We start from the raw sequence: 13614 nt of genomic DNA, 5'->3' as shown, positions 1-13614 counted from the left end.
AATCTTTGTGTTGTCAACTTCAATTTGAACTACTTCAATGGCAGGGATGTTGGAGAATTAAATCCAAGGTCTCTTAGGTCAAACTTGATTAAGTTTTATTGAAGGTCAGGAGAAATTGATGAAACACACTATGTGAGGGTAAGCAAGAGAGAGCAAAAGAGATCCATCCCTAGATTGTTTCTAACTGCTGGAGTTTATTAGCATACTCAAATGTCGCTTTTCGTTCTTTTCTCCTCTCTCTGACTTCCTTGTTTTCGCCTGGGCACTCTTTCCCGGAGCGCTGGCCAGGCGCTTCTGGGAGCCGCCGGAGAGAGAGAGAAGCGACAAACACCTTTGCAGGTTCGTTTGATACGGACACAGCTGTTTAGAGAGCGCGAGCAAGACCGGGATAAAGAGACTTAAGAGAGTGGACACTTGTTGTACAGTCCAAAGTAGGTTGTATTTGCCCGATTGCCGCACGCACAAGTGACCCCGATCTCGGGTCTAGACAAAGGTTTTATAGGGAAAAATAAGAGATAAGGGGAAACCAATAGAACAATGCCCAGTGTGAATACATTATAGGTAAAATCCAATGGGAATAACTCTAGGGGGAAGGATGAATACACGTAAAATTACAGAATAAAAACTCCAGCTTTAGGTTTAGGAAATAGAAACTCCCATCTCAAATTCACAAAGCCCTTTTGCTCCGTTTGCGTAGCTGCGCACTGCAACACTCAAAATGTAACATATCCTCCCTTTTCTTGGATGCTTTAGAAATATTTTGGAAGTTATATGGAGGGGAGAAAAGTAATTCTAGAAATATTCCCTACTTCAAAGTATATTAATCAGCCCTCTGTTTCTGACAAAGTTCTTGAAATTAAAATATGTTATATTTTACTGATACATCCACACAGGTTCTACTAACCAAAAGTCTCTTTTAAATGGGGAATTTTTCGAGCCATAAATACTGCCTTCCTTCTTTCTTGAAACAAATTCCTGCGTAGAGAATGCTTTAATGATTTGTAAACTGTGGATGATTCAAAGTGTCTTATTCTAGTGTGTGTAATGTGAAATTAAAGTTTTGATATATACTGTGAAGAACTGAAGAGATTCTTCAGGAATGTTGTTTTTACAATACTTCCATTTCTGTATTTATATTTTTTTTAATAAAGAAGTTTTTTAAATGGCAATTTTCATTACTTACTACATGTAGTACGTACTGAATCCTACAAAGAATATTATTGCTATTCAGAAGTATACAGAGAACACTGTTCTGAGGAGTGTTTGTATAAATACAACAGTTAATGCTTACTGAAAGTTGGACTGTATAATGCAAGTCCCTAAATGTAATGGAGGTTACTGTTTCTTCAGTGCTTAGTTTTTGTTGGGGTTATTTATTTATTTACATGTTTGTTTATTTATTTTATTGATTTTTATTTGAAGCAGTAGAATGGAAGGATTTGGAAAAATGAGGAAGATAAAAGAATGAAATGGGGGAGGAGGGAAGAAAAATAACATCATGCCTGCTGCTAAGATAAAGTCAAGATGAGGGTGTTTTTTGTGATTGTGGCATCAAGCGACTAAGTCATGAAAATGATAAGACAGCATTTGTGATGCTTTTATGGTATCTGTTTTTCAAACTTTTCTGTGGTAGAACACCCATTTTATTATATAATGTTGTCAACACTAACTGCTTTTTTTGATCTGGAATGGGACCTTAGCAAATTGTGACAGCAAAATAAGCCTTGACTTGTAAGTTAGAAATAAAAAATATACTGTAAAAAATAAAAATAGCATTCTAATAATGTTTAAACTATCTTCTTTTGTGTTTCTCTGTGTAGAAAAGAACACAAATAAAACAGGAAAAGCAGTTTCCTTCTATGTGGGACAGATTTATGCTTTAAGCTGGAAGGAAATGCTTCATAAGAAACATAACAGCTGACTACTTATAACCTTTTTTTTCAAAAAAGATTGGTAACACTTAACCCTTTAATAAAGTCATAAGTGCTGGAGAGAAAAACATCCTGAAATTTATTTCCACCACCATGAAAAAATCTTACATAAAAATTGATTTTTTCCCTGTATATAAGTTTCAAAGGGTTTTTGCATAATAAAGATCAAAATATTTTTTGAGTAATTTAAAAGATGGCTTTTTCAGAGTGTGTTATCACAATAAAATTTCTGATACATGCTTTCTAAATTTTAAAAATATTAGTAAATAGCGGACAGAAACAAGATGTTTCATTTTCTGAGGAATGTTAACAACTTTTGCAATTCATCATAGCATTTGTAAAATAATTTTCTGAAGTCTCAGTAGATGCAATTTGCTGTTATTCCAGCTATCAAAAAAGTAAACAGTCTATTATAGCAATCTACTATATATTAGCAATCCTATTGAAAGCAAAAAACCCATTAAATTTACTTTCTAATGGAATTTTAATGTGGTAGTTTCAGTTGTTAGGTGTTTTTAACTTATCAGCATCACCTTTCTTGTATGCCTTTCTTCAAGTCAACTTCCTAAAAATTACCCTTCCAGTCTCAATTTCTTACTCCTTCTGTTTTGTAAAATTTGCATTTTTATCTTGCAGTCTGGTTAACATTGGCTATTACTCACTCACTAGGCAGGTCTGGTTGGAGAGATGAGAGATGAAAACTTTGTTCACAAAGTCAAGTTACAAATGCATTCTTCTTTCCCTTCCCAAAAGGCACTGAGGCGTGAACTGAAGGATAAAGAGCATACCGTTCTCAACGCAGTGGACCAGGCACGAGTTTTCCTTGCTGACCAACCAATTGAGGGGCCTGAGGAACCAAGGAGGAGCTTGCATTCAAAAACAGGTCAGAAAATAATCACTGCTGGGGAGGGTCAAAAAAAGAGAGAAAGGACTTGCTTGTCTCTAGTACATATTTTATATCCCAGTTACTTCCTCAGACCTCAGAATTTTCTAAATGGAATCCTGATGGCTTTTAGTTCAATGTTTTAGACTCAAGGGTTACTTCTCTGCTTTGTAAGTACTTACATTTTAATGGAAGAACTAGAAACCTCTCTTCTGCCTTTTCCAATTTTTGGTTCAAAATACTAATGATAGTTCTGTTCTTTTTTCTTAACACAGTAATATACATACCTTAAATGTAGTCAGAATAGTACTTCAAGGATTCCCATTCAAACATCCATATGTCTACTGCAAAGTTTTACTCCACAAATAGAAATAAGCATATTTAGTGGTATATCTCATTAGAAGTAAAATAAATCAGCTTTAGGAAGGCAGTCATTACAGAATCCTAAAGATTTGAATATTAAGTGAATCATTGCTAAAGAACAGAACCACAGCTATCCTAGAAACTGTTTTTGCATAGTATTTGTTGAGATATTACTCTAAGTGTCAGAGACCTAAAGAAGTTAATAATTTTTCTCCACTCCTCCACAACCACAAAATAGGAAATTATCTCTGTGAGTTATATCTCTGGTATAAGCTATAGCATTATGAAGCCTTACTTTTAGTTACACAAGAACTGTTCTCGGAAAATGTAATAATCTGCTTTTGCAGAACTATGAGTTACTGTAAGGTGTGAACAATTTACTGTTCTGTATAATTTACAAAATTACAGTATATCTGCTTTTATCAGGAGTTAGTCTTTTATTTCTATATGTTATCTTATACATCTCCATTGCAAACTTCTTAAATTTGTTCAGTGGAAACAACTAATCTCCTGCATCCATACTTTGTGTTATTTCTGTGCAAATTTTTAAGTGGTCATATATTCCCTAGTTCAACTTTATCACAAAGTTTGAATAGCTGGTGATTAAAGCAAATGAATACTTTATCTCATTGATTAGTGCTGCTGGTACCTTAGCTTTACTTCTGTTTTGAGCTCCTGACTCCTGAAAATATTCAGTTTCTCTTTACTCTCAAACCCATTTGCTTTATGGCATTTACTGTTTTAGTTGGTCTAAATCAAAAGCAACCTTGCAGTTGAAAAGGAAGGATGCTCTTTGTATATTTGTTCCTTCTTTCATACAGAATTTTGAAATTGCAGGTTCTCTTCTCAAAGAACATAGAACCTCTCAGTGCAACTGATGCCAGTACATAAAACATTACCAAGGCAAAATGTTCATTTTCTAACAGGATTTGATATCTATGATCTAGTCAGTGTTGATTGATGGGATGCAAACTGCAAGAGCAAACTTCAGATGCATCATAAATTCTTGCTATCCAGTCTATTATGATGAAAATTATTATTATTTTGTATTATACTAATGGCAGTGAGAACAGTATAACAGGGACTTTGATGACCATGGTAAACTGCATCACAATAACATCCATGGTCTGCAAGTGATGTATGCATGTCTCTTGTCTAGTCATCGTATTTGAAAACCAGTCATATGTTCAGACTGGGAAGCCTCATACATGTGCACTGAACTTCTTTTCCTCTTTCTTCTTCACACTCAGTACTTCCATGGACTTCCTTTTTTGAGCATGTGATGGGTTAGTCTTGACTACCAGCCAAACTCCCACCCATCCACTTATGTTTTCCACTGCAGTGGAAGGGAGGCAGGAGATGGGAAGGACATGAGTGAGAAAGCTCATGGGTCAGGATGGGGATCAGATGGGTCACAGATGCAGATCGCATAGAAACTACTGTTGTGGACCAAACAGGTTTAACTTGGGGAAAACAAACTATTTATTGTCATTTAAAATAAATAATTAAATACTAAGTTGGTTTATAGTGGGGGAAAAAAACCTCACAAACATTAAAACCACAGCTTTCTTCCTGCCTTTCACAGATTTGGCTTGACTCCCTCATTCCTGTCTCTTCCCTGCCTTGTTGTGATGCCAGTTATGCTCAGAGAGGCAACAAGTGGCATGAGAGGGTGGGAAGGTGGTGACTCATGGTTAGCCTAGCAGTTTCTTTCTTTCTCCTGCTTCTTTCCTCTCATGCCTTTCCTCTGTGTGCTGGCTCCGTGGGGAAAATCTGCCTTACCATGGGGTTGCTCCTCCTCTTCTGACTTCGGTGTTCCCTCTGCTGTTTCTACTATCAGTTTCTTCCTCCTCTCTGGTGTTTTCTGTTACTTAAATGCACTTTCATTGAGGTGCCACCAGTGTGGCTGAGGGCCTCAGGTGTGTCCTACGGTGAGTTGACTGGAGTCTGCTGTCCCTGGCACTGGGCAACCCCAGCCTCTTCTCCCAGAGACCCCTGTGAAGCTCTCACTGCTGGCAGTGGGTACTCACACCCTGTGCAGAACAGGCCTGCACTTTCTGTAGATTAATAGACCTTCAGGCCAAAAGCTGACTTTAAATCATTCTGTCTGAGCTCATATATATATAATAAGCTGTTAATTTTCACCTAGGAGTAAGTCTAGTAAATTTTTTCTGACAACTGATGCCACCAGTCTCCAGAAAACTTAATCTCTGAACTAGAAGATAGTCGGACACACATTTTTTCTTCAGATTAACTGTTATCAGTGAAGGGTGAGGGCTTTAGTTTGCTTTTAAGATGTTATTTTTTTATTTTCTGTCAGGCTCTTGGTCACTGGTGTTCTCTGTAGTTGATTAAAGTTAACTTGTTAACTTCAATGAAGTCCATGTTGATAAATGTGGAGTGTGGTTATGGATTCTAAACTGACAGTCTGTTTTGTTAAAATATTGACAAACAGTCAACACTGCACAGTCTTGATCTGAACATTGCTTTGTCTGGTTCTATAATAGAAATAGCAAAACTATTTTACTAACTCAAACTTGCATTAATTGGAAATCAGTTTCTTGAGGTTATTTCTTACCTTGTATAAGGGAAGGGGTGGTTTGGGGGGAATGGTTAGCTAATCTGATGATAAAGGTTGTGAAATTGTTTTCTATTTTCTTCAACCTCTGAATCTATTTTTTAATCTATATTTTTGATAATTTTCTCCTTCACCACAGGTTTTTTCATGCCAGGGAGAGCATTGTTGCAAGGGCAAAGAATGAGACTGATCTAGGAGAAAACTGATCAGAATCAGTTTTGAACTGGTCTGACTGAGACCTATTTGAAGGACTTGTGCATATATATACACACATTCATTGTTCCATCCAAAGAGAACATTTGTTACAGCATGCCTTATGATAACCCATTATTTTCTGTAATGGTTTTGTTAATTTCAAACATATGACAATAATGTAGTTTCAGGTTATGAGTAAGCCTTGGTGTCTTCTTTCCCCATCTTCACCTTATGCTTCTTGTGTTGGCCTTCTACGATACCAGAGAGTAACTGGCACATTCAGACAGAGTTCTCTATTTTCCAGGAAACTACTTTCTTAGTCAATTGTATCTCCCATCTGTCTTTTTTCTGCTTTTGTTTTGCCATGTTTCTGTAGTGGGCCCCATCAAATAAAAGCAAGCTTCACAGTCTTGTATTAGAGCTGCCTCAGCATCTGAGTGGAGCTGATTGATAAGCCAGCAGGCCAGCTTCTGAATTTTATGGATGGATAGGTTAAAGAAATTGAAAATGCTTATGTTTTTAGCATTTTTGTCATTTCTCCATAGTATAGAAGAAATCTTTGATCTAAAAATGTTAATTATAATTCTCTATGGCATAGTTACAGCTAGCTTCTTAATTCCATGTACTGTAAAGTTACAGGCCATAGGAAAGACAAAGGAAAGCAGATTTCATATTTTATGTCCCCAGGGTAAAGCTTTGCTGAAATTCTATCCTTATATTTTCACTGAAGCAGTGGAACATCCTAGCAGGCCATCACAGGCCACTACACTGATTCTCATTGTAATAGTGAATGGTTCTGGGAGTCTGCAGTGTTGTCTAACTACTTTAGTAAATTTCTTAAGACAATTAGACTCCTAGCTTTAAAAGCTGCTATTTTGTAGCAAAGGTTGTTGTGATAAACACAGCATTTAAAAATAAGTATTTACCATCTGTAATCTCCTATTAATTGAATAGAAAGTCCCATAAATCACATCTGTGTTATAAAAGAAATATTTTAATAAGTATCAATGAATTGTATGTAGATACTTTATTTAAACTTGTAGAGGGACAATATATTTACCTGTTTCAGGCATAAATAAAAGCTGAACTTTTTTGCTTACCACCACTGACATTTAGGTAAATTTCTCTGCCTAATTTTTCCTTTTGCAAAGAAGATCTCACTGAAAATAGGCAATTTATTCTTTTCTAATATATAACAGGTATATACCAGGCAGAATTTCTATTCACAGAATTTCTATTCTGTTTGTTCTCTAGCTATCACACTACTGGGATTTCTTTTTTCCTCTGCTGTGCAGTTGGACTGACTATGAAGTCTTGACTGTAAATTAGAAGTGCTTAGGAGAATGAAGATGATGTAGCCCACTGGAAGTCAGTGGAATCATATCCAGAAACTAATTACGCTATTTTCAACATTGCTGCTTTTGTTTTAGTTGGAGCTCATTCACTCATGACTTTTAAGAGTTTCTTCCTTTGATAAGAGAAATGTGCATTTACCCATGAGAGAATCATAGAATACTTCTCTCTCTGATTTTCAATTAGATCATTTGGTCACCCTGCAAGTTTAGTCCACTTTGATAAAGCTTTGAAATTTTTCCTGTAGGGTCTATGTGGTTGTCTGCTCAGAGCCATATTAGTAAAGCTCAAGGAAATTGTTTCCACTTGCTGAGTGTTGTGAAGTGCAAACTTAGAGGATGTTAATGGAAACAGGCTGACCTGAGTTGAAAATGGTTCATTTTATTATTGGTTTATTGTTTGGGGGTTTTTTATTCATGAGGACCTTGGGATATAAACCTAGTCATATTCATTCTTGACCTGTAGGCTCTGTTGTGCCCCAGTTTTACCTGAAATTCAGTGTGTTCTCTATGGGTGGGAAGCATGTTTACATTTAACCAACTGCTGCGTATTCTTAAACTTCCTGTCCCCATCACATCAGGACTAAATTTTCTGTCAAGGTTGTTAGAAATTCAGACAATGCTTTCTCTGCAGCAATGCTGAAGACTTCATAATGCAATGATAGCTTTTCGATCATCTGTGTAGGATTTTGATAATGGGCCATTGTGCCTATTCTAATGCTCTGAAAGTTTTCGTAATGAGCACAGTGCTGTGCCATCCTTTGATTTACTGCAAAGATTAATTGAACCAAGGAAGAGACAATGTTTGACGTCATGTGAGAAGGAGGCAACATGAAATAATCTCCAGTTCCAGTATGTTTGGTTAAGAATTTAACAGAAATGAGAGGAAATTAATGTAATTTTGGCAAGATGTAAAGCGATCACTAGGCTACATAATAAGGATTAGTCGGTTGATTGGAATGAAAACTGCTACAGCCAAATAGTTTAAATAAAATCTTAAGCAAGAAGAATTTTCTTCACTGGTATTATTTCTATATGTAAGCATGCAAGGAAACGATATGCTGACAATTCAGGCCTGAAAGTTTTCCTTCTATGGCACTCAGTCTTTGCTAGAGACACAGAAAAGCTGTTGGAGCTTTCAGTGCTTTGTTTGTGACAGAAAATATATATTAAAATCAAGCTGGTTTTTTCTTTTCACTGCAGAAGAGGACTTTTTTTTCCCCTGACTGCAAGGTCAGTTAATATCTGTCCTCCCTAGTAAACAGATGGCCCAGTGAATATAGGCTGCTTTTACTCTCTGAGTAGCTGCTGAAGTGAAGATAATGTAATAAGTACCATTAAAAAAAAGGGGTGGGAAGACACCGATCAAATTGATGCTTGAGAATACTTTATATAAAGTAGGAACAAAAGAGCAACGACTACTGTGTAAAATTTTTCACAGCAAAAAGTAATCCTGTCTGCTGGTTTGTGTAATGACAGGCTGGTTAAATGAATTCCAGACTAATAGAAGAAAAATCTTACTGTTAAGACGCTTTCTTTGAGATTTACAATTTTGTGCTATGCAACCAGTATCTTGAAGAATGTGATCTCTGCTTGAAAAGAGAATAATGTGTTGCTCATTAATAAGTTGGGCTTTTATGATGGAAAACAAAGTTATACAAGATGTATTTCTCTTAAATGAATATATGTTGAATGGTTTATAGCTCATAAAAGCACATGTTTTGCTCTATTTCCCTAGTAAATGTCTTTTTAGTGCAAGATTTACAAGCACTTCCAAAGCGTTTGAAAAATAAAGCAGTCTTGCAATGAATTAATATTTTTCAAATACAATATGTAGTAGATATCCTTGCACAGTAACACTGACACTGACAAATGGTCTTCAAACATGTTTTGAGTTTCAGTTCTGTTGGGATACTTGTATCACCCCAGTCATTCTGGAATCTTTTTCCCATCCCCAAATAAGTGACTAGTTCTTCTGTGAGTAAAGCTGTCTTGTTTTAGCTGGCCAGATGAAGTCAGGCTATTGTCCCCCTCTTTTAATCACTGAATCATCAAGCTTGGAAGAGACTTTCAGCATTATCTAATCCACTTGTTAACCCAGCACCCCCATAACTACCCCTGAACCTATCCCCAAGTGCTACATCCAGTCCATTTATTGCTGCAGCCACTTTTCTTATTGCCTCTGTTAGAGCACGGAGCACTCATTGGATCTGCTGTGTCAATACCTTTAAGGAAAGCCAAAGAGTTTTGTAAGATCTTCAGCTCTTACTATAAAGCTTGCCACATGTTCTTTGTCAAGTGACTGATCATTTTAACTTGCTAATAATCTACCTTACACCTGCTCAGGTCTTATAACATTCTGCTCTTTGATGCAGAATTGGTAGGTTTTGACTCTGACAATAGACAAAGAATGATGTGACTGCATGATGTTGGATCAAAATGGTGGATTGCAGCTTTGCATATATGGAACTTTGTCTTAGTCCAGTTTCTGGCTATAGTATCTCCTGTATTCACATGTTCAAGGTACCAACAGAGGAGGCTTTATCCAATAGGTCTGCAATTTTCTGTCCCCTTTCAATGAAGCTCAGTATTGCCTTACCTTATGTAAGGTATTCCACCTCTGGGTGCTCCCTTAATCCTCATTTATAAGTCTTCTTCTGAGGTTTGGTTGCCAAGAGCCTATAAGCTGTATAATAGGAAACCTCAGCCTGTGAGAGAACCTGTAATATTAAATGCTGGTCTTTCAGTGCAGCTTGACTTCTAGATTTTTCACAGTCCCTTTGTCACTGGATTGTAGTGAATTCCCATTCATTCATCAATATTATTATTCTCAAAGGTGAATTATTCCAAAAAGTACTTATGGTAACAACTTCTTTGATGTCTTTACATAGGCATTTTGTAGCTGCTCTTTTCTGTGTAAAAGGGTTTTTTTCCTTGAAGAGTGTTTTACTTAGAGCATGAGCTTTATTTCTTTTCAAAAGAAATAAAGAAATATTTTCTTTGAAGAATTTGGGGTAAAGATCATTCCAAAATTATGTTGTGCTATAATGTAGTTTATTCTACTGTGAAATGCTGTAAATCCAGAGACAAGGTGCAATTTATCACAGCATAACTTTGGTCTTCATCTTTGTTCTGGTGTGTCAGTATTGCCACATCTCTGTATCCCAGAGCTACATATGTAGTTCGTATCTCTTTGCATCTAGTTAAGCATTGTGGGCTTTTTTCACGGTCATTTCATTCCAAGTTTCTCCTCTGCAATATCTTCTTGCCACTCTAGTGTCCCTAAGCCTGGGTACAATCTCTGCTTTTACAGGCAGAGTGCACACAGGCAGTGCTCTCATGTAATAGTTTATGACACCCAACAAGTCACTTAATTATTGACCTAAGACACTTGGTAAGTTCAAAATGTCTTTTGTACCACTCAGCTGCACTCTTTCTTCAAATGGCTCCCTCTTTTGAGGTCAAAACATGCACCACAACTCACAGGCTGGGTATGTGTCTCCCTTCCCTTGATGCTGTTGGCTCTTGTTGATTACTCTTGCTTTCCACTGTGCTCTGGTTACCATTCCTCATTTGCTGTTTCTCCTACATAACCACTTCCCAGCAAGGTGCTTGTGCTTTTGGGCATCACCCTCTCCTCCCTATATCAACAATTGTAATACAAATTATAGTTGCACTGTGGGTCGATTTTTTGTTCTTTTGGTTGGTGGGGTTTTTTTCCCAGATGGTGTCTGGATTGTCTTGTTGAATACTCTTCCAGAGGTCATAGTCTAGCATATATCAAGACTTATATAGGCTAAGATTTGGAAAAAAAAAAAAAACTTTAAAAGAAAAAACAGCACAAATATGTGGAATTGGAGGGCAGAAATTCTGGTTGTGATCCAAACAACTCCCTGTTACTTTTTTATCTGTAAAAAAGTGACTTCTCAACAAACTATTTCAATGTTTTATTTTGTGTTAATTACTTACAATATGCTTTTTTGTATTGGGTGCTATGGGACAACAGTTGCATACAAGGAAGCATAGTAGGGTAACTTTTGCAACCATAACTGTGCATTACTTTGACATTCATCTGGCCTTTGCAAAGAAAAACTTCCCTCCCACACCATTTTTTCTGCTGCCCTCTCACCCTCCTCCAACCACAGTAGCAGCTCCAAGCTCAGTCAGTTATAATGATTTTAAAGACAGTCTATCAGTAAATGGAAGATGGTATGTCTCATCTGACTTCTGACAAAAATGGTACTTTCATCTTTGCATGATGGTGTATAATTTATTCATAGACAACACTTGAATTTTAATCACAAGAGTACTGTGATAAACCTTTCCCAGGGCTTTTACATAGGACTGAATAGAAGGCTAATTGGCTTAGTTTCAGTGCATGTCACTGAACAAAAGTGCTCCTTCTTTTGTTCTCAGTTTTTTGCATTATAGTTTCCTCTGCCTGCTTTTATGTAGAAGGGGAATCCTCTGAGACTGGCTATGTTTGTTTGTCATTACTGAAGCAACTCTTCCCTGATGAAGGAAGCTTCCCATGAGTTTTTCTCAGCAAGGACCCCCTGGGCAGTAGGCAGCAGGACCTGCTGGGGGTGTTTTAGGATTTTCTTTTTAGCTTTCAAGCTGTCTGGGTCTTGCTCAGTCTCAAACTGAAGGTTTTCCATGGTTGCTGCGTTGTGTGGGATCTAGACACATAAACCTGAAATTTGTGAGAAATAGTACACCATAAGCTTGATTCTTTTTCGGTCAACAGCTTCATAGAATATTTGTAGGTTTGGAAAAGCTATTTAAACTAGCCTTTTTGGACTTCAGTGTTTACATAGAAAAACTGATGTAGTGCTGCAGAACCATGGTCCCCATGGTACTAAGTGTACCTTGGGTTTTGCTACTGACTATGAAGAGACATCCTGGTGCCACAAAGAACGGTAGTGGTAAGAGACCCAGGAACACAGCACTGTCCTTGCTCTTTCTACATGGAATGATGCAAAGATTACCTAATGAAGTTTCCAGGAAGGACGATATTATATTTCCTTTCCCTGTCCCTCCAAAAGTAATAAATCATCAGTTAGCTGCTTTTCCTTTGTGGGTATCATAATATACGGAAGTCAGGAATAGGTTCCTGTCATCTGATCAAGAATTGTGTTGTCAGTAGGAATGATTGAGGTTAATTTCAGTTACAGCAAGGTGTACTTTATTCTACCTTGTACCTGCTGAAATAAGTAATCAGTTGACACTGGACTTACTGACTGTCTTGAGTGTGTATTTCAGGAGCACTATCTGTTTAACTAGACAAAAATAAGAAATAAACAGTATATCTGTTCTTTCCCTCTGCAGAATTGACCCCTGAGGAGAAAGCCTTGAAGATTGCCAAAGCCATGCGTAAGCAGTCATTGGAGGTAAAAGAGAAATGGGAGAACCTAAATGCCAGTGCCAGTATCTGGCAGAAGCAAGTGGACAAAGCATTAGAAAAACTGAAAGACCTTCAGTGTGCCATGGATGACCTTGATGCTGATTTGAAGGAGGCTGAAAATGTGAGGAATGGCTGGAAACCTGTAGGAGACTTGCTCATAGATTCATTACCAGATCAGATTGAGAAAACTACAGTAAGTGTGGAACTCCTGGAAAATATTTAGTTTGTTTGTGTGTTATACCTCCCCATTCTAGTCCCTCTAGTTATATTAGATATTTATACACTGTATGCTGGAATTCTCATGTGCAGTATAAAGTCTTTAAAGATGGTGTCTGAAGTCTCAAATAAAGTCCAGAGCTGGGCCACATTCCCAGTGTTGGCTGGGATTACATACACACACAGATCTGTTTGGCCATCAAGTGTAACTCTCTTTTTAAAAAAAACATTCAGAGCTTTCTTAATCATACAGAAATAAATACATAGTTTTCATTTATGTTTCTTAACTTTCACAAACTAAACATGTCTATTGTCTATTTTTGTTTGTATGAGCAAATTTGCATTTGCTTTTAGTTTAGGCTGGCTTCTCACCAGGATTATTTCAAACTGAAGAACACATACTACCCTATAATGTTGTTATGGGCAAACCAGTTCTTGCTGCCTGGGTTCCATGCAGGGCTCAACATCCCAAGGCATGGCTGCTTTTGATGAGTAGTAGTCATCCCCTGCTTAACTTCATGGATTGGGTAGGGACCTGGTAATGCAAAGCTCCCCAAGAAGGAATATCTTCTGACAGCATTGTCCAGAAAAAGCTGACTGGAAACAGTATAGTGCAGTGAATATCATGGATTCCAAGAGAACATGTGGGTATGCACATGTAGGTAGAGAAGTATGCTGTTTCAGGCAAATTT

General features: G+C 37.1%; 1 protein-coding gene across 1 annotated transcript in view; it reads left to right on the top strand.

Moving 5' to 3' along the window:
• Positions 1-13614, top strand: part of UTRN (utrophin) — a 339059-nt gene that overhangs the window by 248172 nt on the left and 77273 nt on the right. The window contains exons 54-55 of the mRNA XM_053936936.1: positions 2685-2814; positions 12631-12899. Of these exons, the coding sequence (XP_053792911.1) occupies positions 2685-2814; positions 12631-12899 (399 nt within the window). The remainder of the gene's footprint in view (positions 1-2684; positions 2815-12630; positions 12900-13614) is intronic.

Source organism: Vidua chalybeata, chromosome 3 (genome assembly GCF_026979565.1).
Source record: "Vidua chalybeata isolate OUT-0048 chromosome 3, bVidCha1 merged haplotype, whole genome shotgun sequence".
NCBI lineage: Eukaryota > Metazoa > Chordata > Aves > Passeriformes > Viduidae > Vidua > Vidua chalybeata.
The sequence above is the reverse complement of the archived record's forward strand: the minus strand, read 5'-3'. Positions and strand labels throughout refer to the sequence as shown.